The sequence below is a fragment of the Trichoplusia ni genome, chromosome 2 (assembly GCF_003590095.1).
Source record: "Trichoplusia ni isolate ovarian cell line Hi5 chromosome 2, tn1, whole genome shotgun sequence".
Lineage (NCBI taxonomy): Eukaryota > Metazoa > Arthropoda > Insecta > Lepidoptera > Noctuidae > Trichoplusia > Trichoplusia ni.
This window is the reverse complement of record NC_039479.1, coordinates 6276459-6304428: the sequence shown is the minus strand read 5'-3', so window position 1 is coordinate 6304428 and position 27970 is coordinate 6276459. Positions and strand designations below refer to the sequence as shown.

Sequence of the window (27970 nt, the reverse complement as noted above, 5' to 3'; positions counted from 1 at the left end):
GTTGAGAACTTTAATCTTAAATGTTATGGGACGTCTACCAGTAGCCACGCACCCCTGCTGCAAAGAACATACTGACTAACTTAGATTATAATGAAAAGGTGAGGTCAGGTGTGCGCACTGAGATTCAGAAGAGTCCCTTACTTTACTTAGTTTCTTAAGCGTCTGTGGTAAACCTACAAGAAATAAGAAACACTTTGTTTTTGATTTTATCGATGCCCTCAGCTCTTCGATGAACCGAGGGTATTAATGTTGTGTTCAATTCTTATAAAACTTAAATATCTTAAAAGTTTTTAAAAGGGCTGAGTCATTAAAACATTTTCTCCAATAGATTATAATCCATATGATAGTAGATTAAACATGGCACATGTCCACTTCCTTATCCTTAATATTGTAAATCACCAGAAGCCAATCTCTGATAGAGTAATAAAGTGCGCGATAATACAATAATATAAATACTGGAACAGAATACGGAAAGGTATAGTCGTGTTCTGCACAATTAAAAGTAAGTAACCTTTAAAATGTGTGAATATTATAAAATCTTATTTGAAATGATCGTACAAACATGGGTGATCAATAATCGGAATCCAACAGCTTATTAACTTTAACTGACTTGTTTACAGATCTCAAGATGAAATACTTCGTAGCCATCGCCCTCATCGCCACCGTGGCTTCGGCCGCCTACGTCAAGCCCACCGGTGTGTCCGCTGAGCTGGCCGAGATCCAGGAGATCGTCGCCGCCATCAACAGCCCCAGCACCAACCCCGCCACCGCTGCCGCCCTCGAGGAGATGCTCTGGGATGTCCTCGGAGTCAACCCTGAGCCTATCTCCGTCGGACCCGCTATTGTTGACTTGCCCGCCCCCATCGTTCCCACTCCCGTTATCGTTGCCCCCTCTCCCGTTGCCCCCGTTCCCGTCATCGTTGCCCCCACACCCGTGGCTCCTTCTCCCGTTGCCATCGTCGAGGGCCCCGCTGCCGAAGTTGACGCTAGCAGCGCTCCTCTGGTCCAGATCATCTTGAACATCAACCAAGCCGCTGCTGAGTCCAGCCCCGTCGCTCCCGTGGCTACCCCTGAGCCCGTGCAGGTCATTGAGACCGCTCCCATCGCCGTGAACCCCGTCGGAGTTGTGGAAGCTTCTCCCGAGCCCGTCCATGTTGTGGAGGCCGCCCCCGAACCCGTCCAGGTCATCGAGGCTGCCCCTGAGCCCGTCGTCATCGGAGTTCCCGTCATCCCCGCACCCGCTATCACCCTCCCCGAGGAACTGAACTAAATCAAATCTCAATATCTGATTACTTAACTTTAAACGAAATTCAATGAATACAATACAATAAACATTGTATATAAATATTATGGTTTTTTTTCTGGTTTCCGAATGATGCAAAATAAATTTTACGCACAAATGTGTATGTCGTAAGGTTTTGAAATGGCAAGGAAATTATTATATTAAAGGCAGACAAACCTGTAGAACTGAAAGATAATCACTGTAACTTCTTGAAAAATTTCAAGTGCTAATCGGTTTGTTTCGCCAGCAGACGCAACAGTATCTGACGTCATCTCACAATATACTCTTTGCAGCTATATCGGCTTTCTCACAATCCATTATTATTTCTTTAGTCGCCCTCTTCACACACCTTCCTCACAACATGATTCTCATTCTTCGGCATATCATGGCCATAACACATCACTAACATAATAGGGTAGACGACTGGGTACAAAAAGTAAAAATCTATTTAAGTAAATAATTAAAAAGTATTCGACACTTTTTTTTTTTTTTTTTTTTTTTTGTTTTATGGCAATCTGCTGTTCTTTACAACAATTTCTGCCAGCGTCGTGTAGTGATTGCACATGGGTATCTAAAAGGCATTAACTAAAACCGTTTCCTTCAATATTTTGTTGGCTACCTGGAACAACACAAATATAGGTGTTAGTGAATAATAATACTTATTATATAGATTATGTACACACATATACACTACATATAACATACTTACAACCTTATTTTGTTAATTATTATAAATTTAATAAATGCACATATAATTTGGGGATTAGGAAAAAAGGAAAGGAGATGACGGACATTAACTGGGTGCTGAATTTGTAAATTACTTATGACTTGATCCATATTAAAGCCGTTGTTACGGGGGCAGTTGAGGAAAATGTGATCTAGGGAGCCCTCCTCTAGACCACACTCGCAAAGGGGGTTGTCACGGACTCGAATTTTGTGAAGGAAGATTGGAGTACAGCAATGACCAATGCGGATACGGCATATTACTGACGTAACCCACTTTGGGACCTTTTTGAATTTATAGAACCAAGGTTTGGAGGGGATAGAGGGTTGTATTGCTGCGAAAGCTCCACCCTTGGTCTTACTGGACTCGGCCCAGTAAGACTGCCAGGTTTTGAAGAGGTCTACTTTGGCCTTATGGATCAAGTCATAGGTTTCGACTCGATAATGCGACTTGTCGGCTAAGCTGCTGGAGACAGCTGCTTTAGCAGCTGTATCCGCACACTCATTTCCTGCGATGCCCATGTGGCCTGGTATCCATACAAGTATCACCTCTATATCCTTACTGGAGAGAAGATGCAAAATAATTTTAATTTGTATGATGACTGGACTATGAAGTTTATCCTTTAAAGAATTTTTGGTAATAGCTTCCAGGGCACTTCTGGAGTCAGAGAAAATAACTGCCTTTGTGATATTACTGTGGGAAGAGATATATGAGCATGCCTCTAGGATGCCAATACACTCTCCAGTGAACACAGACGTCTCTGGAGGGCATTGGAATTGGAGAAATGTTTGATACTTTGAAATATAGACGGCAACACCGGTTTTGCCATCTGGGCTAAATTTTGCAGCGTCTGTAAAGAACCAAAAATGTTCCGGCCACTTATTATTAGCGAACTGGGAGAAGCAAACGTTCGCTTGGATGGTTTCTTTACTGAGACCAATGTAGGGGATGAAATTCGGGACAAAATGTATGACGTTGTATGGGGAGGCAAAAACAGGTAATTTACTACACTGGCGAATTGGGGCACACTCTCCAACCATACGAATTTTCCGAAAGGAGTTTAAGACTAATGGGGGGACTTTATGCCTCCAATATGGGCACTGTCTAAACAAATTATCCAAAATGGACAGTCGCGGCAATATCTTGTGGTTGGAATTAAAGAATATCTTGTAAACAAATTTGTCAGCAAGGTATTGCCTGCGTAGGAGAAGAGGAGGGTCGCCACTCTCAACCTGCAACGCGTTAATCGGTGTAGACCTCATACAACCCAATACAATGCGGAGGGCCTTGGACTGGACGATGTCTAGCTTGGCCAGTGCAACTTTGCTGCACGGTTCCAGCCAAAAACTAGCATAGTCCAACAGGCTCCTTATTGTGGCATTGTAAATGAGTTTTAATGTGAACGGATGAGCGCCCCACCAAACGCCTGCAAGAGCACGCAACAAATTAAGCTTCTTCTCACATTTGTTAACGACATAGCCAACATGGGAGGCACCAGATAATTTAGAATCCAGGATGACACCCAGGAATTTCACGCGATCCTCTAAGTTAATAGGGGAGCCTTCAATTTCAAGGTGAACATCCGGGATAACTCTTTTCCGAGTAAAGATAACCACTGAGCTTTTAGAGGCAGACAAAGTGAGACCGTGAGAAATAAGCCAGTGGTTTAAGGAGTCGAGAGATACCTGCATGGACACCGAAGCCTGTTCTATCGACGCTTTCGGTAGATAAAGACAAAGGTCGTCCGCATACTGCAGGATTCGGCAGTCACTATTGAGGGATCTATGGAGGTCAGAAGTATAAATATTGTTTAGAAGAGGACTAAGGACCGAACCTTGAGGGAGACCTCTCCAAAGGGTTCTAGATTCTGAATCTACACCGGGAATGTGGAGCTTGACATAACGTTCCAAGAACAAGTTACAAATGCATTGTCGCATCTTAGCCGGGATACTCAGCTGTCGTAATTTACTACTGAGCACGGAAAGAAGAACATTGTCATATGCAGCTGAAATGTCAAGGAAGACCGCCAAAACGGACTCGTTTTTGGAAAATGCGATCCGCGTATCCGTGACAAGAACGCCAATGTTATCCATGGTGCTGACTGCCTTTCGGAATCCAAATTGGGACTCGGCTAGAAGATTGCGGCTCTCCACAAACCACTCTAGCCGATTTTTGATGAGGTGCTCCAAGATTTTGCCAATGACGGGTGAGAGAGCAATCGGACGGTAATGACTAACGCTGTCGGGAGTTTTTCCTGGCTTCAGGATCGGGATGATAAGCTGGGTTTTCCAGCTTTCTGGGATATGGGACAGAGTGAAGCAGGAGTTTATTAGGGATAGGAGGTACTGGCGACAACGATCTCCAGACCTCTTGTAAAAGGAATAGGGGAAGCCATCAATCCCAGGGGCCGAGTTGAGCACTGACTCCAACTCACGTAGAGAAAATGGCAGGTCCAAGGGGTCGTTGGAGGAGGGGGATGAAACAAGGGGAGAAGGACATTCCTCATTAAGAGGAACATAAGGAGGGGCTAGTTTACAGAGGAAGGAGTTCGCAAGGTCAAGTGGAATTGAAGAAGGACTTTGGGATGAACAGCCTCGGCTGTATCCCTTAAACTTTTTCCAAATGACTGAGGCTGGGGATGAAGGAGACAAGGAAGCACAGAAATTTTTCCAACCCTCATATTTCTTCCTTTTGAAGAGACGCCTGGATCTAGCAAGGATCCGATTATACTCCATCAGGTTGGTCACTGACATAGACCCGACGTATCTGGACTCGGCTTCCCTCCGGGCTTTGACCATGGCAGAACACTCGCGGTCCCACCAAGGCGGGGATGAAAGCTTCCCGGAAGCCGAGTTCTTAAGCGGGATACTATGTTCAGCGGCCAACGAGACAGCACCAGAAAATCGCTCTATGCAGGTATCGAGATTGTCTGGAGAAACTTCCGGCATAGAGAGGACTAGGGAATCAAGGTATTGGGAATACAAGTCCCAGTTGGCGCCCGGAAGCTTGTATTTTAGGAGGGGAGGATTGTCTCTACTGGGTAGTGATCTATTAATAAGGGTGGTGCGGATGGGATAGTGATCACTACCATGGGTGTGGTTAAGGCGTTGCCAATCCAATTGGCCCGTCAGACTGGTCGAGCAGACAGTGAGGTCCACACAACTTCTACTTTGGCCGAGTCTGGGGAGACGGGTTTCCAAACCGCCGTTGACGACACAGAGCCCGACCTCGTCGATTAAATCAACAAGGTCCAACCCCGGGCCATCACAGTAGTCGGATCCCCATAGGAGGTGGTGACAGTTAAAATCACCCAGAATTATGGTTGGGGTTTGGACAGCACAGATATTTTTTATATATTGGAAGCATACGGGATTTGGGGAGGGGATATATATAGAAATAAAATTAATGCCGAGTAGGTTTACACCTACAACACTAACTTCATCGCCATGGGGGGGAAGTGGAAGAGGGGAGAAGGAGAGGGAATTATTTACAAGTATAGCGGCTCCGCCATAACCGTCAGGACGGTCATCCCGGAGCACGCTATACCTGGGGATATTAAAATGGAGGCGTGGGGTTAGCCACGTCTCTGCAATTGCAAAGATTGCTGGTTGGTGCAAGTTGATTAGGTGAGTGACCTCATGTTTTTTCGGGAGGACACTCCTGGCGTTCCACTGGAGGAGATGGAATGTGACGGGGGGATAGTAGGTTAACAATGTTTTTGGCAACGTGGTCTGGTAAGGGATAAGAAGAAAGAATAGTTGTGAGCAACATCACTATCTGCTCAATAGCCGAAACATTTTCGGTAGATGTAGGGTTGGTAGGAAGCCCACATCCGTTCGCGGGTTGGGGAATGGTAAAACTGTTCAGGATGTTTTGATGAGCCTGTCGATCGTAACCTGGGGAAAGAGGGGCATGGGATTTTGGCGGAAGGAATACAGTCTTCCTGTATGATGTGGAGGTAGGTTGGCGAGAGTGGGAAGGACGAGCTACTTGGGATGGGATGAGGGTGTGTGGAGCAGAGGGCGCTGATGCCACAACATCAGCAAAGGACTTACGGACTGGGGGGAATAACTTTGCTGCCTCAGAGTAGGACAGATTCTTTTCAGACATGCAGGTTTTAATGTTCCTCTGCCTATGGTACTCTGGACACTGCCGGCTGGTGGCCAGATGGGGCCCTTCGCAAAATAAGCAAATTGGCTCCTCTGACGTACACCCCTCCCCAAAGTGATCTCCACCACAGCGGAAGCACCGTGGCTTAGACCTACATTGGGTCTTGGTGTGCCCAAACCTACAACATCCAAAGCATTGAATGGTGGGATAATTGTATAGCTCTACCAGAAGGGAGTTATGACAGCAAAAAACACGTTCAGGAAGAACCCTACCGTCAAACGTTAAGACCACTGAAGAAGTGGGCAGCCATTCCGATTTACCATCATTTGTAACTTTTCTATTCAATCGTCTAATTTTTAAAATCTGACCACAGCCTGAAGGGGATCTTAAATTATCGGAGCATTCCAAGTCAGACCAGTCTGCTGGGACACCCTTTACAACACCCATACGCGTGATATTAAAGGTAGGGATTAATGTTGAGTAGCCTTTTTCTTTTAAGAAAGAGCTTTCCATGAAAACATTGGCGTCCCTGGGGGCTTTAAACTCTACCGAGATACGGTTTCTACCAATCTTCTTAATTCCATCCTCTGTGATGTTTTTGACCTTATTCCTCAACAGTAACTGACCAAATCTCACTGGATGCATGGTCGAACCCGCCTTAGGGTCCACGTCTGCGTACGAAACAAATACAATAAACGGGGCAACGTCAGTGTCAGTGTATTTGGACAGTGAATTCTGTCCCGTTTTGATGAAGGTGTTATTGTGTCATCGTTACACACGTCCTTTTCCTTGTCCTCAATTGGTCGTTTGCGCTTCGGTAGGGAAGTTTGAGTCTCCATAGCTTCGAAAGACGCCAAAGGAGCTGTTACCACCGGAGTGTATTCAAATAAATCTTTTGATTGCGGATTGGGGTCGGTTTGGGGGTTGGATCCATGCACTGGGGGATCATTGGGGTCTGGCGGACGGCCCGGAGGCCGGTCGTCAGCGTCCATGATCGCGCGGCGGCTGCCGCATAAAACAAGGTAGCACTGTGTACTTACCGGAAAATTTGACGCTCACAAACACAAAACACAAAGGACACACACAGATAAATAAAATGCAACCAAAAAACAATCGGAAAAACGAACTTCTACTGCCCAAAAGCTTATGAGAAGAAACTCCACATGTGTTAATCAACAAACACAAACCGCTTCTCCATTCGACACTTCCTTTTTTCCTTTTTTGAACAACGAAAATTGACATAAATATACTGCTTTACAGTTAAGGAGAGGGGCTTATGACGCGATGACGTAACGATATCGCATTTGTTTCATATTGTCACCCGTCATTTCCATTTACCATAATTAGAAAAATTTACGATTGCAGGTCAAAAAATAATACGTATACTACTAGACGGAACTGAATGGAACGACGCTGAAAAAGAATTAATGTCGTCATCTCTATTGTTTTCTTTTCTCTTTGATGGGAATAACATACTCGTAAGTTTTAGTATTACCAATTTTGATTTTAACAAACACGAAGTTTTTGGTGAAACTGGGCAGGCTCACGTAACATCTATACATTTAAAAATCCTCTAATTGTTTTCTATTCTTACAATGGGTTGTATCATTGCCCAGGACCAGTATACAACTTACAAGGTAGGTATTTTTTGGACAATCCCACTTGCCCGGCATTCATATTTATAGCCCTAACTATGGCATGTAGTCTCTAACTTACGTAAATCGTTACCTATTAACAAGTAAAGTTAAACTGCACCTTCAGCCAATGTCGCTCCGATGTGAGGAGATTACAGATCAATGTCACATGACTGACTGAAGCAAAATGTCGTTTAGCATTAACTAAGTCCACATGAATATAAGAAACATTGTTAAATTTAATATACCAAGAGTAATAATTAATTTAAAGTCCCAAAGACTTCTAAGAATGCAACGTCATTTCCGGTGCAAAATGATGGACTATTTTTGAAAAAAAGCGGTAGAATAAAAATCCGTGATACCCCATGCCATGTCCTTGGCTATCAACTGATAGTATGAGGGATATCAACTGACTTAAAATGCCCTGAGTCCTTCTTTTTTGCCTAAGCCAAAGTTACAGGACAGCTCGCGCATGCTACTCTGTCCGGACGATGTAATTATTACCTACCGTTCTTCATTTTATTTCTTCAATTACCCAAACATTTTACGCATCTACTTTAAACTGCTACTAGTCAAATAAGTATTATGCTTGCCACTGGATATTTTGATGGGGTACGAGCAGTAGGTATTTTTATAATCAAGCGCTATGATTACATACATATTAGAAAAAAGTTTAAATATGTTCATAAGTTGAAGAGACACTTGTATTCGTTCTATAACTGCGATTCATATTTTAAGGGGTGCGGAAGTATTTCGGAAGGTATCCAAAATATAAGCCTCCAATGTATCATCATGCACCTGATCTATGAGAGTCAGGGAACAGAGAGTGCACCTGTGTGACTTGCTTATCTATACTAATATCTATATATCTATACTAATATATAAAGTTGAAGAGTTTGTTTGTTTGTTTGTTTGAACGCGCTAATCTCAGGAACTACTGGTCCAAATTGAAAAAATATTTTTGTGTTGTATAGACCATTCATCGAGGAAGGCTTTAAAATATAAACCATCACGCTGCGACTAATGGGAGCGAAGATAGAGTGGAAAATGTGAAAAAAACAGGGCAGGTATAAATCATAACTTATATCTTCTACCCACGGGGACGAAGTCGCGGGCAACAGCTAGTCTACTATAAAATGTCCTGCGCAGATGACTGTTGTCATGAGATATGTTCAGGGGAAGAAATAGAATCTCTTCACCATCATCATTATCAGCCCATATTAGATTCATACTCATCCACTGCTGGGCATAGTCCCCGCAACTGCACGCCATAGTGATCTATCGCAAACTCATAAATGTTTCTAAAAGCGTGAGGAAGGGAGTCATTAAAATCTTCAACAGAATGATTATTATCTATTAGGTAAAAGATTAAACATGGCACATGTCCATTTCCTTATCCTCAATGTTGTAAATCACAAAAAGCTACCGTAACAATCTCTGATAGAGTAATAAACTGGGCGATAATACAATAATATAAATACTGGAACAGAATTCGGAAAAGCATAGTCGTGTTCTGCACAATTAAAAGTAAGTAACGTTTAAAAATGTTTACCTTAAAATTGTTGTTGTTGTTTTAATGAAATGTGTTTGAAATAGTCATAGACGTCAAAGTAAAGGTGTAAATCAAATGTGCTAGAAACCATCGGAAGTTCAATAGTTTATTAATATAAAACTGACTTTATTTCAGATCTCAAGATGAAATACTTCGTTGCCATCGCCCTCATCGCCACAGTGGCTTCGGCCGCCTACGTCAAGCCCACCGGTGTGTCCGCTGAGCTGGCTGAGATCCAGGAGATCGTCGCCGCCATCAACAGCCCCAGCACCAACCCCGCCACCGCTGCCGCCCTCGAGGAGATGCTCTTGGATGTCCTCGGAGTCAACCCTGAGCCCATCTCCGTCGGACCCGCTATTGTTGACTTGCCCGCCCCCATCGTTCCCACTCCCGTTATCGTCGCCCCCTCTCCCGTCGCCCCCGTCCCCGTCATCATTGCCCCCACTCCCGTGGCTCCCTCTCCCGTCGCCATCGTCGAGGGCCCCGCTGCCGACGTTGACGCTGCCAGCGCTCCTCTGGTCCAGATCATCTTGAACATCAACCAAGCCGCCGCTGAGTCCAGCCCCGTCGCCCCCGTGGCTACCCCCGAGCCCGTGCAGGTCATTGAGACCGCTCCCATCGCCGTGAACCCCGTCGGAGTTGTGGAAGCTTCTCCCGAGCCCGTCCAGGTTGTGGAGGTCGCCCCCGCCCCCGTCCAGGTCATCGAGGCTGCCCCTGAGCCCGTCATCATCGGCGTTCCCGTCATCCCCTCCCCCGCTATCAGCCTCCCCGAGGAACTCAACTAAATCAAAATCTCACTAACTGATTACTTAACTTTAAACGAAATTCAATAAATACTGTACCTCCGCTATACATGTTTTTTTATGTTTACCAATTGATACAGATAAGAATTTTTCGGTGTGACGGGTGCAACCCTAGTATGAGGTGAGGAGGCCGACGCTCTTTACTCGTCGGCCTCCACAACACGCGAAAATAAGCCGCCGGCCCTACTCAAGGGTGTGGTCATATTTATGTAAATTCACGTGCCGGTACCGAATGCGGCTGATAATATAATAGCAAAATAACAAAAGAGGAGTTAGACGGTGGTTAGGAATGCTGAAGAAAAACCGGTAAAAGAAATTGATATGGGTAGGAGTAAATAGAGCTTGCTTGGGTTTCCAAGGTTTTTTATGTAATTATTGTTAAATGATTAATGTGTTTTTACTTAGGAAAAAAACGTTCTCCGCACTGAAGAATTCAATCTTCCACGAAGGCTTTTACAAACATTCAAGTATATGCACAAAGACTCAAGAAAAGCATTTCTGGATAACACAAACGCTTTTCCATTCGTGCAGTCAACATTTTTAGGTTAATATATTTTGGTGAAAGGCTACTTACTGAATAAAGTTGACAGCATTATAATCTTCTGAAAGAGTAAAAAAGTTTATATTACTTAAGAACATTGTTTTGTTTTGTCTCTTTGATGATAAAGTCATAAGCCACGAGAATCTTTGACTAAAGCCAATTATAAAAAAAATAATCTTCATGTCGTTTACTATTTTAATGCCTTCACGTAATAGATTCCTTTAACGACTATTTGAAAGTAATAAACCGTTTACTCAATACAACTACAATATACAGATGAAAAGCTCTTTGATTAACTGTTACGTAAGAAGCTTCTGTATTATTGTTTGTTTTAATTTGACTAAAGGGCATTCGATAAACACGATGTGATAATTTATCTGTTGATCCCTTAGAAGTAGAACTAAGAAAAGATTTTTCTTGTTCCCTTTCCATACTGGTTTGTTTCTATTTATCATAGCATGATGAGATATATCCTTAAGTCTTCTCTTTCGACGGCGGTCATCGTCGACTACTTGCGCAAATGTAGCAGTACCTACGCGCCGAGGATGCAGCTGCTGGAGTCACACCAGATCGTCTACTTCAAGGCGTTCGTGGGTCACATCCCTACATGATATCTGCACCTTGTTGTTTTAAACACAAGCTGTGGATTTCCTTTAGCTTTCGAAGACAAATGCCGACCGAACGCGCTAACATGAGCAAGGAAGTTGTACCAGTTTATATATTTACTAAAAAATAATATAGAAGTATTTATATATATTTAAGTCTGTAATAAATTACTGCTATTATTAATGAATGGGCAATACACGGCATTTCTTTTTACAAAGCGCTCAAAGCGTGCTAATCTCAGGACTTAAATAATGACGAAACGAACAAACCTTTAATCATTTGCGTAAGTTTAGAAAATTTGTGCACATCCACTAAGCAGGCCCGATTACATGTTTAGGTACACTGTGGGCCTATTTTGACAAAATACGTTCCTACTTATCAACCATCACAGCTTTTTCTCAAGTTATATCGGGATAGCCTCCCAGATTATCGGATTCCGTGCACTCTATACATTTTACTAGTTACTACTAACAATGGTTAAGAATGGTTCTAATCTTAATCTGATTGATCAATAAAGGAGGTTGTCCAGACAAAGATCAACGGGTCTCCTGACTACTGAGGTCTACTTTAAGGGACCTTTAAGGAAACCTCAGTAATGAGCTCACGTAGTGTTTTTGTCAGCCTATTTAAATGTTATATCAATACTAGCTGACCCAGCAAACTTTGTTTAAATATGTATTTTTAATGCAACAATATAAAAATAAAAACAAAAAAATCGTTCAAAATTAAAGAAAAGGAATTAAGGGTGATCAACTCTTATCATTCAGGTGTATGAAAAATAGATAGTAGCCGATTCTCAGATCTACTAAATACGCTTATAAAATTTTGTGAAAATCGGTAAAGCCGTTTCGGAGAAGTACGGTAATTAACATCGTGACATGAAATATATATATTAGATTTATTTTACGAGTATATTCAATCCTTACAGAAGTCTGAAAAATGTAAACTAACTATGTAGACCGCTACGAAGTTAGAATGAGCAAAAACAGTCATGTTTAAACTGTTGTTAAAAAATATCATGACGTATAGGAAACAAGAACAAAAAGACTTGCATAATATTTATATATGTATATTGTATTATATTTATGGCATATTGTTTAAAGAAAAGTAATCAGAGATTGAGATTTTGATTTAGTTGAGTTCCTCGGGGAGGCTGATAGCGGGGGAGGGGATGACGGGAACGCCGATGATGACGGGCTCAGGGGCAGCCTCGATGACCTGGACGGGGGCGGGGGCGACCTCCACAACTTGGACGGGTGCGGGGGCGACTTCCACAACCTGGACGGGCTCGGGAGAAGCTTCTACAACACCGACGGGGTTCACGGCGATGGGGGCGGTCTCAATGACCTGCACGGGCTCGGGGGTAGCCACGGGAGCGACGGGGCTGGACTCAGCGGCGGCTTGGTTGATGTTCAAGATGATCTGGACCAGAGGAGCGCTGCTAGCGTCAACGTCGGCAGCGGGACCCTCGACGATGGCGACGGGAGAGGGAGCCACGGGAGTGGGGGCAACGATGACGGGGACGGGGGCAACGGGAGAGGGGGCAACGATAACGGGAGTGGGAGCGATGGGGGCGGGCAAGTCAACAATAGCGGGTCCGACGGAGATGGGCTCAGGGTTGACTCCGAGGACATCCCAGAGCATCTCCTCGAGGGCGGCAGCGGTGGCGGGGTTGGTGCTGGGGCTGTTGATGGCGGCGACGATCTCCTGGATCTCGGCCAGCTCAGCGGACACACCGGTGGGCTTGACGTAGGCGGCCGAAGCCACAGTAGCGATGAGGGCGATGGCAATGAAGTATTTCATCTTGAGATCTGAAATCAAGTCAGTTGAAGTTAATAAACTGATAGATTGAGATTACTACATGTAAAATACACTTTCTTAAATTGAATGATCATTTCAAATAACATTTTATAATATTCACACATTTTTAAAGGTTACTTACTTTTAATTGTGCAGAACACGACTATACCTTTCCGTGTTCTCTTCGAGTATTTATATTATTGTATTATCGCGCACTTTATTATTGTATCAGAGATTGGCTTCTGGTGATTTACAACATTGAGGATAAGGAAGTGGACATGTGCCAAGTTTAATCTTCTGTCGTATGCGTAATTATCTATCAAAGAAGATATACTTATGACTAACTCATCAAAAAAATCAAGTCATTAAGGAAAATTGTTTAGTTATACTGGACTTAAGATTATTTGTGCTTGAAAGTGAACTAAAGTTCTGTGAAAAGTCACCCTAGTGGTTAATTAAAAGCCGAAAATTTAAGAATAATATACCTGACCATGATACCTGCAAAGGTTTCGAAACGTCGGGAACTAAAATCTAAAATTAAACCGCGATAAAATCCGTAAAAGTAGTTTCATTTCAAGAATAATATAAGTTTTGTCACTCCTTTCATATTCTTTTTTTGGCACTTTTTCAACTTACACTTGAGAAATTGATCGTATAGAGCCACTTGCAGCAATTCAAGCCTAATTAGAAGTGCAGGCTGAATCAAGACCATGGTGATGTGGCCTATAGTGATAATCATCGTCTCATTCGTTTTGAAAAAGTCCGTCGAAGCTCCGGCTGACGAAGACGCTTTCAAATTATGGCATTTATTGTGAGTCATATCATACTGAAATTAGGGCCATCATCATATCATGTCACGGTGTTAAGAAAGTTCCGTGTTAGAAAGGCCGTTAAGAAAAATTAAGAAAATAGTCTTCAGCTGGAGCGGCATCATTGGAAAACATAAAAATACATACAATCGGATTAAAAACCTTCTTTTTTAAGTAAGATAAGAAAGAAAGAAAGCTTTCGGTAAACAGAGAGCATTGGATAGTGTAATAATGCACACGGCCACTACATGGGCTAGAGAGGGCTCTGCTTGCAGAAAATCACGCTTCTGATTTTGATTGAGGTTTATGTCAGAACCCAGGTACATCCACTCCTATTCTAAGACTCCAACATGGAAAGGTACAACGAATCAAATCTTTAATCAGGGTTGCTCTTTAAAAAAAGTTTATAAATAAGTCACTTAGTGTTACTATTTTAACAACAAGTACTTATTACAAAAACATTATAATAAATTTACAGATGGGCTTTATCACATGAGATGATAACTTTCGAAAATATTATGTAGTTATCTGGTTACTAATTATCAGTTATATTGTTATCACTACGATGCATATCGTACAGTGACTCGCTGAGAAGAAGCTTATGGGATTTTTAAAAGGCTGTCAAATATACGTAAGCACAATGATACTACCGTAGTAGTAAGTATATATTTTTTAGTCGTCTTTGCAATTAGCCCGTTTGTAGGCTTTGAATGCTGCACCGGACTTATTGGCGAGACTCTACAAGCCTCCAGATAGAGCGAAGACAAAAGACAATCGCTGCGAGGTTCGGGCTTCGACTTTCCTGTCTTGCTAAGAATCTCATTAAGGCTAACGGCAAATCAAAGCTGGATCCAAGTTTCCCTTTTTCGTTTTATTACTAGTGGGACAGTTTGACTGAAAAAACTAGTATTAAATAGCTATTCAATACTACCACGGCTATGGCAGCACGGTTTTAGCCCATGCTATAAGCAAGGCGTAGCATTATCGTAGCACGTTCGAAAATACTCGGCCCTGCCGACCATTTCATAATGCGGCTTTAGTGAAACCTCTTATAAAAGTCTTGCGTCAAATGTGCGTCAGTGTCCACGGGTGGCGGTATTTGCTTAACATCAGGCGATCCATCAGCTCTTTTGCCCCATATCTCAAAAAAAAAGATCTTAATTTTTTAATCTTTTAGACGCTCTTGTTGATTTTGTGCGTCTTGAACTATCAACTACAAAATGTTTGTCTATTAAGCGTGCCTTTTTCATAGGCTTCCATCTATTTCTTTTTTTCTTTCCTTATCTCCATTGTATACGGTCTGCCGTAACTGTTGTCCAATATGATCCAAAGGTCAGAAGAAAATAGTCTTCTTTGTGAATGTTTCCATATTGCGGTTCATTGCACTCACTTGTCTTATCATCAGAAATTGTTAGCTTACCTGATTTACAACATTGAAGATTACTCAGTCTATCTACGGATTATTTAGTTGTTTGCTTTATCTAAACCATAACCATGATCTAGGAACATTATTGTTATCCCATTAGAAAAGTTCTCGCCCAAATGTCAAATAAATCATATTTAAGTGGTATCGAAAAATATACCTATTTTATATGCAATTATAATTCGACAAAATAAAGTTTTTGATTGTCGAAAACAATATTTATTGCTTATTTTGGAACAATGATAAGTATTATTGTAGCTGTATCGTGTGGTCCGGGAACAAGGAAAGCAAAATACTTGAAATGATTCTCACGTGAGAAGATCGTAGTTGAATAGTGGTTGGTGGTTGTTTTTACTGTAGTCAGATTCATTATTATCAAGTAAAAATTAAGACTTTATGGTGTGCAAAAGATTTATTATATCACATTCGTATTCAGTATGTAAGTTGGTAGGTTACATATCTCTTACTGTAAACTTGGTACTCTTTAGTTAAGTTCCTCGGGGAGGCTGATAGCGGGGGAGGGGATGACGGGAACGCCGATGATGACGGGCTCAGGGGAAGCCTCGATGACCTGGACGGGAGCGGGAGCGACCTCCACAACCTGGACGGGAGCGGGGGCGACCTCCACAACCTGGACGGGCTCGGGAGAAGCTTCTACAACTCCGACGGGGTTCACGGCGATGGGAGCGGTCTCAATGACCTGCACGGGCTCGGGGGTAGCCACGGGGGCGACGGGGCTGGACTCAGCGGCGGCTTGGTTGATGTTCAAGATGATCTGGACCAGAGGAGCGCTGCTAGCGTCAACGTCGGCAGCGGGACCCTCGACGATGGCAACGGGAGAGGGAGCCACGGGAGTGGGGGCAACGATGACGGGGACGGGGGCAACGGGAGAGGGAGCGACGATAACGGGACTGGGAACGATGGGGGCGGGCAAGTCAACAATAGCGGGTCCAACGGAGATGGCCTCAGGGTTGACTCCGAGGACGTCCAAGAGCATCTCCTCGAGGGCGGCAGCGGTGGCGGGGTTGGTGCTGGGGCTGTTGATGGCGGCGACGATCTCCTGGATCTCGGCCAGCTCAGCGGACACACCGGTGGGCTTGACGTAGGCGGCCGAAGCCACGGTGGCGATGAGGGCGATGGCAACGAAGAATTTCATCTTGAAAGATCTGGAAATGAAATCGGCAACAATTAAATTACCAACGGATTTGTGCACCCTGCGTAGGTGTTAAGTTAAAACTGATTTAAATTAAAAGGTGAAGCTTCTTAGTGTATTGAATAGTCCACTTACTTTTAATTATGCTAAACACAACTATGATTTAGTTTTATTTTCTTTGAGTATTTATATGAGTTTTTATCGCGCTGCTTAGAATTATCTCAAGTCGACTGACTTAAAGGCTTTCAATAATTTACAATAGTGTGGATAAGGAAGTGTTAGAATTAATAAATATCTAAGATTTGTATTTCGCATAAGTTTCCCTATGAAAACCCTGCTTATCGGTTTATTGAGCTAGTGTTAGAGTCAATATTATTTTTTTCAAGTAATCCGTTTTCCAGACACTCTCAAAGCATGTCAATATTGACTTTAGTCAGGTACCCAGTTCCAAAATGTCATTCTTATGGAGAAGAACCAGCAAGAAACTTCATAAAGTTTATTGAGTCTTTTCGAAACTTTACTCTAGAACAAAAATCAACCAAACTGTTATTGAACTCATATGACCTGCTGTTGTCCTGGTTGTAAAAGACTACCTTAAATATTCCCAAAAATATGCAAGAACACTGCAAACATTTCATGTTTTAAATAACCTCGTTGGCCTGAATTAAATGGATGAAATCCAAACGAAACCCTTTCGGGGTACGAAAGGATACGGAAATGGAAGTGAAGTAGTATCCAAAGACTACAAACGAAACCTTATATTATCATTCATCAGTTCTTAAGCCTATTCATCAGTGTATAACATGTACTTGCATGAAATACCAGTATCTCATGAACAGTGTTAACTAATCTGTTGAAATTAGATAAAAAAATTCTAAATTCGCTACAACAAAAATACTAAAAATGGAGATCGCTAGGCAACGTTATATATTTGTTGGTGGGTGACACAAGAAATTATAAGCCACCCAACCGGCTTATTTCTCTTTAGATTATTTGTGCAGAACCCTCAGAGTAGCGAGTCAGACTTGTACTCGACTGTTTTTTCTCAATATTTACTTATACCCTACAAATTGGTTTCTTTTCATGAACGTTTTTTTTTCATTTTCCAATAAAATGCTTCTGGTTGAATATAAGGTAGGTTCAGATAAGACAAAATTAAGCCGGCAAACTGTAGAATGGAAAATAAAAGAAAACAGGAAAACGGGTAAAAATAACATTCCCTGATAAAGTCAACCAATCAGAGGAACGTACTGTCCGTTTTTAATCCATCGACAATTTAATCTTACCGGATTAAAATTAAACTAGCGGCGTTTGCAGTGCCCCATTATGTTATAAAAGATTAAGAAATATGCTATAGATTATGAATTAGTGATGAAAAATAAAGTTTATTTGATCCTCTGGATCTTGGAGCAACAAAGAATCACACACTATGAGATATTCTAGCTCTTTTGATCATGAACTTACAGCGTCTATAAAGATTGGTAGAGCTATATGCATAAGGGTGGAAGTTTCTTATTGCATAATAACGAGAATACCCGATCTGAGTTCATGTACATAATGTAAATTTGCGAGCTGACATTAGCTGGTCGGTGGATCCTGTAGATCACAGCAAAGCTTAATTATAGGAGAGAAGAGAAAGAGCACTGAGTGTTTACTTCAAACACTAAAAAGTAGTAAGGTTATTTTTTCTAATACTAATATAGGAAAATCTTTAAATTAATACGAGTAACCTCACAACGGAATCTTAATGCAGTAAGCACATCAGAATTTTAGATGGTTTTTATTTGATATTTTCATATACTGGACGTTTTCGTCACATGATTGCCCATTTAGAAATCTGAAACGGGTTCAGGAAAATTGCTTTTGGTAAGAATACTTGATTGACATACCCTCCTTTTTTGTAAAAGAATCAGGCTGTATCGAGTAAAGCCGGATTTTAACGTGTTCCTCAAGCTTAATGGACTTTGTATATACAAGTGTATGTCCATATTTGTTATTTAAATAAAAATATTTTGGTGGAGAATATTGAGAGGGTATACTATTTAATACTCTCATCTAGTTTCAGAGTAGGGAGCTTCGGTAACGCCTCTTCCGTAGTCTCGATGGTCAAAAAAGGTATTCGTATGTACGTGACTACAGGTTCAAACCTAGAGTGCCTTTCCGAAAACAGTGAGGGATTCAGTGTTTCAAAAATTGCAATCTGGAATCAGAAACGAATCCTTCTTTTATAAGGGTAAGGAAAAAAAGGATTTTGTCCTGCAAGAGGTAACGAAGAACTTTGTTATCTTATGACAGTCGAATCAAAAGGGGATCCAATGGTCTGATCAAAGAAGAATGAAGAATCTTCCGCTTGACCACTTTGCTCGCTAAAACTGGACTCATATTATTTTTCTGCAGTAATTTGTTGAGGTCTTTCCTATGCTACGTCGATATTCAAATTTAGGTCTCCGGAATTATTTAAATATTTTTATTGCGTGCTGTCTGATGACCTTGCGACTAGATAATATTTAAGGAAAACCATTGTGTCATTACCGAAACGCATGATATAGAAGCAAAGTTTTTAAGTACTTTTTATCGAATGGAATACTACTTTCAACTGTGTCGTGTCCTACTCGATGTGACAGTACGAGGTAATAAAATCAATGCGAGTGACACTGGCGTTTATGAATGTTTTTTTCTCTCTTTTATTAAGCAGTAAAAAGCAAATTCTTCAATCCACAAGGGACGAGGCAAGGCGTGCGGATATATCGAACTTATATCTATCAAAACTCTTACTTCTCTTGTTATGCTTTCACCGCAATAAAATTAAGGTGAAAAAGTTGATGCATATAAGGAAATCCAAATTCTTTTCCACAGTGTTTGGTTGCAACATTAAAACAAAAGATCTTTGAAGAGTGCAGAAAATTTATTGTATCACATTCATGTTCAGTAAGTTGGTAGGTTACAAATGTATTTTACCGTAAACTTATTAACTCATTAGTTAAGTTCCTCGGGGAGGCTGATAGCGGGGGAGGGGATGACAGGAACGCCGATGATGACGGGTTCAGGGGCAGCCTCGATGACCTGGACGGGGGCGGGGGCGACCTCCACAACCTGGACGGGAGCGGGGGCAACCTCCACAACCTGGACGGGCACAGGAGAAGCTTCCACGACACCGACGGGGTTCACGGCGATGGGGGCGGTCTCAATGACCTGCACGGGCTCAGGAGTAGCCACGGGGGCGACGGGGCTGGACTCAGCGGCGGCTTGGTTGATGTTCAAGATGATCTGGACCAGAGCAGCGCTGGTAGCGTCGGCAACTGGGGAGGGAGCAACAGCGACTGGGGCGGGGGCGATGGGAGAGGGAGCCACGGGTGTGGGGGCAACGATGACGGGCACGGGGGCGACGGGAGAGGGGGCGACGATAACGGGAGTGGGAACGATGGGGGCGGGCAAGTCAACAATAGCGGGTCCGACGGAGATGGGCTCAGGGTTGACTCCGAGGACATCCCAGAGCATCTCCTCGAGGGCGGCAGCGGTGGCGGGGTTGGTGCTGGGGCTGTTGATGGCGGCGACGATCTCCTGGATCTCGGCCAGCTCAGCAGACACACCGGTGGGCTTGACGTAGGCGGCCGAAGCCACGGTGGCGATAAGGGCGATGGCAACGAAGAATTTCATCTTGAAATATCTGGGACAATAATACATTAGTATCACAAGCAAAAGGTATTTAATAAACAAAGTAAGTTATAATAATTATACTAAATTTATATTATTTTACTATTAATAAAGAATAGTACTATTATGGCAATAGTAGTAGGATACTCACTTTTAGTGTACTGGAGACAACTATGATTTAATTTCTTTCGCTATGATTTTATATACCGCACTATCGGAAAATCTGCAGGGCAATTACCGATTATCTTCAAATTTTATTGTGCCTATGTCTACTTAATTTACGATTTTGATAGATAAAGTAATTTTAATTTATTTGCGTAATGTCGGTCTAGGCTAGAACTTCCTTATTGGTACCTAATTACATGGCGTCTTTCAAAACTGGTGGTACTAAAGTATGCGATAACTAAATAACAGAAGGGTAAGAGAACCCACTGCTTAAAAGAAGTATGTGAGGTTGATCATGCCTTTGAGTAACTTTTTATTCAAGTGGAAGGTGGTGAAAGTGATTCATCTTAGATCACCTCGCAAAAGACCGAACGCAAAATAATACCGGGATAATAATGACGGGAGGTCAAACATGTCTACAATACAAGTCCTATGACATGTTTTTTTTATTTCATCATTCATCAAGATTAATATACATGTAGATATTTACACGATACGATACTAAAATGATTATTATTTTGAAGATAGACGCAACATTTTAGTCAACATTTGTTTTAAGCTCTCGAGCCCATTGAAACATTTTATTTTGTTATTCAGCAAACTGAAACGATGTGATATCTAAGTAGTGCTATTTTTCTTGTGATGTGTATTCACATTTGTGACGAACATGACATTCGTAGCGAATAACACATTCTTTCACAAACTACATTAGGTATAATAATATTCGTATGCAGAAAGCTGTGTTACAAAGGAAATTACTCCCTTGTAGCTAAGCCTCGCCTGCACGGATAGTAGAGTGGTTGAAGCTACCATGCCAAACCTGGTTTACGCGACGTATCGCAGATTCGATTGTTTGATAGGACAAGCGTTTGTTTAATCTACGAGCCTGGGTGTCTTTGTGCATGTGTCTTGAATGTTTGTGAAATCGCCGCGACACAAAGGTTTGATTCCTACCTGTTACAAATAACATGGCACTTGTTACAAGTGGAGCGGAATGTGTAGCAAATATGGAGATCGATTCAAATTAAGAAAATTGGAGAGTCGTAGCAAATTTGTGTAAGTAATCAAGGATAAAAAGTGCTTTAAAGTTTGAGTGATATCAATAAATAACCAAAACTTAATGAAAACGACTTTTTCAGTGACATTAACTTGAATAGGATAATGTGTAGATTTTATAAACTGCCATAATTTTGTTTCGGTAAATCAGCCAAATTTAGCATCCAGGCAAACTGTATATATGTATGTTCTAGTGCCTTAAAAGCAAAGGTAAGTGTTACTGTCTCGTATGGGGTAATGTTATGGACAATAATTTTCTCTTTTCACGTTGACAGGGATGAAGATATATTTTTCGACGCTTTGTGAATTGAGATTTTGTTTATTTTCTATCGTTTGTTTAAATAAAAGTTATTCTTCTTTGAGTAAAATAACTAATGAACTAACGTATTTCATTATTTTGTTGTCTAATATTTGTTATCATTTGAGTGCTTATCAGCGTTCCGTTCATAATAGTGTAATATATTATTAAACTTAAATCCTTGATTATGGTATCTTTTATTCACAACTTTTCGCTTTACTTCTTTTGGGTTATGTATCAAGTGATAACTTTCATGAAGATAAACCCTTTGGCTGGCGGAGGACGTTATTTCTTGCGGTCTGCAATATAAGGAGTTTGCAGGATTAGGATCAAAACAGAATTGAAATATCTATGATCAATTGATACATTATCGTGAACGTTGATTAAATTATAACTTTTCCATTGAACATGAAATATAAAAAAATAACGTCTTTCAATTCATTAAATATTGACTTTTCAGTAAAAGGCCAACGGTGTGTTAGCATAAAGAGACGGAACGAGGATAGGTCAACTCGCTTACCGTCGGAAATCAGTGAACCAGATTTTACTTTGGAATCTCAGAATCAGAATTTTAATGACATTTTAGAATAATAAATTTCGAACGAACATCTTTCCTAAAGCCATGTTGAAGTACCAATGGCTTGGCTTTCATATACAATAACGATGAATTGTATTTGATGAAATGTTTATGGATGTAAGGGGAATTAACAATTAAGTAGTTGCAATCTAGATACTAATCTTATTATTTTTTTATTTAATTTCGCTCCTTGTTCACTCTGCTATTGCTCTCAATTTCCCAACTATGTAACTTAAATTCGAAAACTTTAAAGGATGATTGAAAAACATTTTTGTGTAAAATAAATATTTTATTTCATAGTTTTACGCATTATTAATTAGGTGTTGTTATAAATTATGAAGGTTCGGTGCTAAGTCTGTTTTTAGTTGAGTTCCTCGGGGAGGGTGATGGCGGGGGAGGGGATGACGGGGACTCCGATAATGACGGGCTCGGCGGGTGCGGGGGCGACCTCCACGACCTGGACGGGCTCAGGGGCAACCTCCACAACCTGGACGGGAGCCACGGGGATGGGAGCGGTCTCGACAACCTGGACGGGCTCAACGGGGATAGGAGCGGTCTCAACAACCTGCACGGGCTCGTGACCGATGACGGCGTCGACGGGGACGGAACCAGCAGAAGCCTGGTTGATGTTCAAGATAATCTGGACCAGAGGAGCGCTGCTGGAGTCAGATACGGGGGCAGGTCCGTCGATGATGGATACGGGGGAGGGAGCAATGGGAGCTCCTACGAGAGCGCCTTCGGGGAGGGGGAAGTCGACGATGGCAGGTCCAACGGCAATAGGGTTCGGCTCGAGGATGGCGGGTCCAGCAGCAACGGTTGGGGGCCTCATAGCGCTGATGGCTTCCAGGAGCTGTCCGATGGGGCGGACGGGGGTGGCCGAAGCCACGGTGGCGATGAGGGCAATGGCGACTAAGAATTTCATTTTGATTTTCTAAAAAACAAAACAAAAATAAATTAAATTTAGGAAGAGAATGGTAAAAATTGCGATTTTAATAATTAATGTGCGAATTTCAATTTTTATTGGAACATTGTACTTACTGGTATGTCTGAGTAGAACTCGAATATGCCATTCACAAAAAGTGTTTAGTATTTATATTAGATATTATCGGAGAATATACGCACAAATTGCATTTTATCATTATGTTCCAAGATTGTGTGAATAGCTCCTTAAAATTTACTGCTGCGTATCGTTTTATTACCTTAACTTTAATCAATTTTGTTCCAATGTCATTGAACACGTTCTTGTCATTGTTTACTCACGCGTAGTCATTGGGATCAGTTTTGAATCCAACAGGAGACCTTATTCTGACGCTTGAGTTAACCGTTCTTCATTGATTATGAATCCGCCTTATAATAACCTGATCTAAAGTTTTTATAATAACCTGATCTTGTACTTTTCACATATTTTAAAACTGCTAACAGAGCGCTGGTTTCGTTCTAATCTCGGTAAAACCAGAATTATGCAATTCAGGCCTAGATAATGTACGCCTAGGAACAGGGCGGTTCTGCTTGGTGCACAGCGGGTGGTAACCAACAGGATCGTCCGGGCCTACCGCATCGTCGGACATGAGGCATCGTGCGCCTTGGCGGGAATCCCGCCCTGGGATCTGGATGCGAGTTTGCTAGCGGACCTATACACCCGCTGCACTGCGCTCCGGTCTCGGGGCATCGAACCCTCGCCGGGGCAGCGTGAGACCTGGCGCAGACAAGCCCGCCTCGTCGCATTCCGAAATTGGGAACTAAGGGTCGCCAATCCAAGAGAGGCGGTACGGTGTTTTGACGTACCGCCTCACGCAGATGCTGACCGGACACGGTGCCTTCGGGCACTACCTGTTTCGGGTGGCCCGAAGGGAGGTTACCCCAGTGTGTCATCAGTGCGGTGACGCGGATGACACCGCACTTCACACACTGGCCGCGTGTCCGGTCTTTGCGGAGCCTCGCGCCGAACTTGTGTCTGCGCTGGGTGGAGTGGACGTCGCCGAGTTGTCGGCTGTCATCGCTGCAGCGATCGGCAGCCGGGCGGCGAGGGATGCATTGGCCTTCTTCTGTGAAACAGTGATGTCACAGAAGGAGGCGGCGGAGCGCGTTCGGGAAACTGACCCCAGCGCGCCCGCCATACGCCGACGTCGAGTGGGGCGGCACAGAGCCGCGCATGAGCGCGCTCTCCCGCCCTAACTAGGGTTCTGGGCGACGGCACGGGGGTGTCTGTCGCCCGAGTATATTACCCACGGCGGGGGGCCACATTCGGTGCTATGGATGCGGTCCCAATATGAGGCTAGGAGGCCGACGCTCTTTACACGTCGGCCTCCACACAACACAAGAAAGTGACCTACCGGCCCACATTACTGGCCGGTGGAAGCCCGCGGTCGGTGTATGAAGGATTGCAACGCATTGCCATACACCGACACAAAAACGCGGATGACGTAGCACGGCGGTTCAGGTTTAGTCAGTAAAAGTCTGACACTACCCATTTCCTCCCCCGAGGGAGTGGGTGTCCATGAGGATTCCCCCGCCTAAACAAAAAAAAAAAGGCCTAGATAATGTAGTGTTTTCATTGTGAGTCAACAATTACAGTACAGTGTCTCTACTTTGACTACGCCGTGACTGTCAACTGTGCTACGAATCTCAAATGCGCTACGAAGAGTGCCCACTTGCTACGAATGTACGGTCAACATTGCCGTGATTTGAAATTTATTACGACTGTACAATTATATGCGATAGTCTTGTAGTATACACCTATACGGCGTAGTAGTAGTATATAGTTCGACAAAAATAATAATTTATTTAAATAAGGCAAATAAATGGACAGCAACACGATTCGCCTATCCTTCACCACTCCCCAAGTGCTATGCTACGCTTTTGCTTTGAGAGAACACTTTCCCAGCAGTCTTTCTGCTTACAATATAGAACACAATCAATTAATCAATATGTCTAAGTTGTGTGCGAGGTAAACAGTAAATATATTTGAAGTTGATGTTCACCACTAAGAAATTAAACTCTAAATAACCAAGAACCAGGTCAGCAGACCGACCAGCCACCTGAAAGTATTACGAATTTCTTGGCTCCGAATGTTCAGTGTTTTGGGTTACATTGCTACATTTGTAAAGTTCAGTGCTAATGGCAAACTAGTGTTGCAACGAGCCTCGAGTAACGTTTCATGTAAAGTTACGTTGTAATATAAAATAGCCTGTTTGTCTAGTGGTTAGTTGGCCTGACTGCTATACCGGTCGTGAGTTCGATTCCCACCAGGAAAAAATGTTTGTGTCATGAGAAAGGAAATTTGTTCTGTGGCCGAGTGAAGTTTATCTCTGTTATGTATGTATTTATAAATATAATACCCATATATACAAGCTTTGCTTGGTTTGAGGCGTTGTTTGAAAGTTGTGGAATATTATACTATACATCATGCCAAGAGACGATATAGTACTCAACGTTGAATCACGATGAATTAAGTAACGCGATATCAAATCACGTGGCGTCATATCAAATCCCTGTAGACAAATTATATTTCTGCCATTGAATGGCGTTTATTTGCTGAACCGACTAGTCAAAGACACGTCACTTGTCAAAAAGCAAAGTCCTTATTTATTATTAAAATGGTTGAATGATTGAGTGCCAGCTGATCAATCTGTATGTAGCGAAAAGCATTATTTCTCGTATAATTTTATTAGGCGAAATTTAATTAACCTTATTTATGAACATACCATATCGTCTTTATACCATTAGAAAAGTAGGTCCTAACAACTCCTTTTGGCATAAGACTTTATTAAATGGCGTCCCGCAGACTCATTTTCCACAGATATGAAGACCTACTTATATATGATAAATGTAAAAAAAAAACTTTTTTGTAGTAGGCATAAAAAGTTTATTGTATTGTCATATCTTTTTCATTCGTAAATAAACAAAGTATTTCGGAGTTTTAAATAAATTATGAAGATTCGAAGTTATGTGTATCGCTTAGTTGAGTTCCTCGGGGAGGGTGATGGCGGGGGAGGGGATGACGGGCACTCCGATGATGACGGGCTCAGCGGGTGCGGGGGCGACCTCTACAACCTGCACGGGTTCGGGGGCAACCTCCACAACCTGGACGGGAGCCACGGGGATGGGAGCGGTCTCAACCACCTGGACGGGTTCAGGAGCGGACTCAACAACGTGCACGGGCTCGGGAGCGATGACGGGGCCAACGGGGATCAACTCAGCGGAAGCCTGGTTGATGTTCAAGATGATCTGGACCAGAGGAGTGCTGCTAGCGTCAGATACGGGGGCGGGGCCGTCGATAATGGATACGGGGGAGGGAGCAATGGGAGCTCCTACGAGAGCACCTTCGGGGAGGGGGAAGTCGACGATGGCAGGTCCAACGGCAATAGGGTTGGGCTCGAGGATGGCGGGTCCAGCAGCAACGGTTGGTGGCCTCAGAGCGCTGATGGCTTCCAGGAGCTGTCCGATGGGGCGGACGGGGGTGGCCGAAGCCACGGTGGCGATCAGGGCAATGGCGACTAGGAATTTCATCTTGATTACCTGCAAGAACAAAATTCGTCAGAAAACGGTAGATGAGACTTTGAAATTTGAATGATTTGTAAGTAAATACTTACTGTTATGTCTGAGTAAAACACGACTATGCCATTCAGACAACCTGCTTAGTATTTATATTAGGTATTATCAGAGAATATAGGCCTAAAATGCATTTTATCATTATATTCCTAGATTGTGTAAATTGGCTCCTAAAATTTTATTGTTGCGTATTGCTTTATTACTGCAATCTCGTCTTTTATAAAAAAAATGTTCCTTATTGCATTCATAATAATTTTATAACAATAGCATTGTATTTGTTATTATATTGTTGTTTCAGTATTTGGTAGTCTAGCGAGATTATCCGTAAGTTGCCGCGAACCTGTTAAAGGGCAAAGGAATGAACATGGGTTTTAGTAAGCTCATCCTAAATGACTCCTATTTTAAGCGAAAGGAATGATTTGCTGATTTCATATCATATTTTCGAGTGGCGTACGCACCGGTTTCAAGGTGTCGCTAGCTCTGAGGTCCCGGGTTCTATCCCCGGTCGGGTCAATGTAAAAATTCAGATTTCTACATTGCCTCGGGTTTGGGTGTTTGTGGTACCTTTGTTGTATCTGAATTCCATAACACAAGTGCTTTAGCAACTTACTTTGGGTTCAGAACAATGTATGTGATGTTGTCCGCATTTATTTATTTATTTAAAGGTCGTAACTGTAATGTAAAAAAAAGTTGCATGGACGGACAATTTGTGGTCAAATTTAAAACCTGTCAAATGGTACCTACTGAGAGTGGACAGGGTAGAGAAAGAAAAAAAAGACACGTAACTACTACGCTATAACTAATAACAGAAATTCGTTAGTTTTCCATCAAATAAAAGATAAACAATAGATTAAAGTATATTTATTTGCAAGCCATATATTTTGTTTCTAATTACCAGATCAGTAACACGTTTTTACTGAAGTCGTAAAGATACAGAATTATCAATAGTCGGCTTGTTGTATTTTAATAAAAGAATTAGTTTGATAGCTACCTATCTATATACATAGGTACTTACCGTACAAACGGAGTTTTGTTCTCACGTTTCTCATGTCACCTACAAACTAATCTCTTACAAGTATTGTTTTATTTCTCTTACTTTCCCAATCCGTATTGAGTTTGATCATTACAGTCAAATACATATAGAGATTTTTCTCTATATTTGACTTGAAAGAGCTTGGTTTTTTATTGAAATCTTAGCGATTACGGGCTTACGGCGGGGAGCGGCGTCTTAA

At 42.4% G+C, this 27970-nt stretch overlaps 5 protein-coding genes and 1 long non-coding RNA gene across 6 annotated transcripts; 1 reads left to right on the top strand and 5 right to left on the bottom strand.

Moving 5' to 3' along the window:
- Window positions 1–422: 422 nt before the first annotated feature.
- On the top strand, window positions 423–10152 carry LOC113501461 (calphotin-like). Its single transcript, XM_026882617.1, has 5 exons — window positions 423–502; window positions 621–1267; window positions 4704–4975; window positions 9240–9277; window positions 9438–10152. Exons 2-5 carry the CDS (start codon window positions 629–631, stop codon window positions 10085–10087), a joined length of 1599 nt encoding a protein of 532 aa, XP_026738418.1. The 5' UTR covers window positions 423–502; window positions 621–628; the 3' UTR covers window positions 10088–10152.
- Window positions 1786–7324, bottom strand: LOC113505128. Its single transcript, XR_003401603.1, has 2 exons — window positions 7157–7324; window positions 1786–1901 (listed from the first exon to the last, which is right to left on the bottom strand). It is a non-coding gene; the product is annotated as an uncharacterized LOC113505128 (long non-coding RNA).
- A 2155-nt stretch (window positions 10153–12307) lies between the features above and the next one.
- Window positions 12308–16587, bottom strand: LOC113501451 (calphotin-like). The gene is made up of 3 exons (XM_026882605.1): window positions 16573–16587; window positions 15771–16450; window positions 12308–13063 (listed from the first exon to the last, which is right to left on the bottom strand). The coding sequence occupies exons 2-3, from the start codon at window positions 16438–16440 to the stop codon at window positions 12384–12386; spliced, it is 1350 nt and encodes a 449-aa protein (XP_026738406.1). The 5' UTR covers window positions 16441–16450; window positions 16573–16587; the 3' UTR covers window positions 12308–12383.
- Window positions 16588–19321: 2734 nt separating this feature from the next.
- Window positions 19322–20258, bottom strand: LOC113505067 (KH domain-containing protein 3-like). Its single transcript, XM_026887576.1, has 2 exons — window positions 20243–20258; window positions 19322–20094 (listed from the first exon to the last, which is right to left on the bottom strand). Exon 2 carries the CDS (start codon window positions 20092–20094, stop codon window positions 19414–19416), a length of 681 nt encoding a protein of 226 aa, XP_026743377.1. The 5' UTR covers window positions 20243–20258; the 3' UTR covers window positions 19322–19413.
- A 2204-nt stretch (window positions 20259–22462) lies between these two features.
- Window positions 22463–23264, bottom strand: LOC113505059 (calphotin-like). Its single transcript, XM_026887568.1, has 2 exons — window positions 23226–23264; window positions 22463–23118 (listed from the first exon to the last, which is right to left on the bottom strand). Exon 2 carries the CDS (start codon window positions 23107–23109, stop codon window positions 22549–22551), a length of 561 nt encoding a protein of 186 aa, XP_026743369.1. The 5' UTR covers window positions 23110–23118; window positions 23226–23264; the 3' UTR covers window positions 22463–22548.
- Window positions 23265–26028: 2764 nt separating this feature from the next.
- LOC113505049 (actin cytoskeleton-regulatory complex protein PAN1-like) lies at window positions 26029–26861 on the bottom strand. Its single transcript, XM_026887559.1, has 2 exons — window positions 26780–26861; window positions 26029–26705 (listed from the first exon to the last, which is right to left on the bottom strand). The coding sequence occupies exon 2, from the start codon at window positions 26694–26696 to the stop codon at window positions 26145–26147; it is 552 nt and encodes a 183-aa protein (XP_026743360.1). The 5' UTR covers window positions 26697–26705; window positions 26780–26861; the 3' UTR covers window positions 26029–26144.
- Window positions 26862–27970: the final 1109 nt, after the last annotated feature.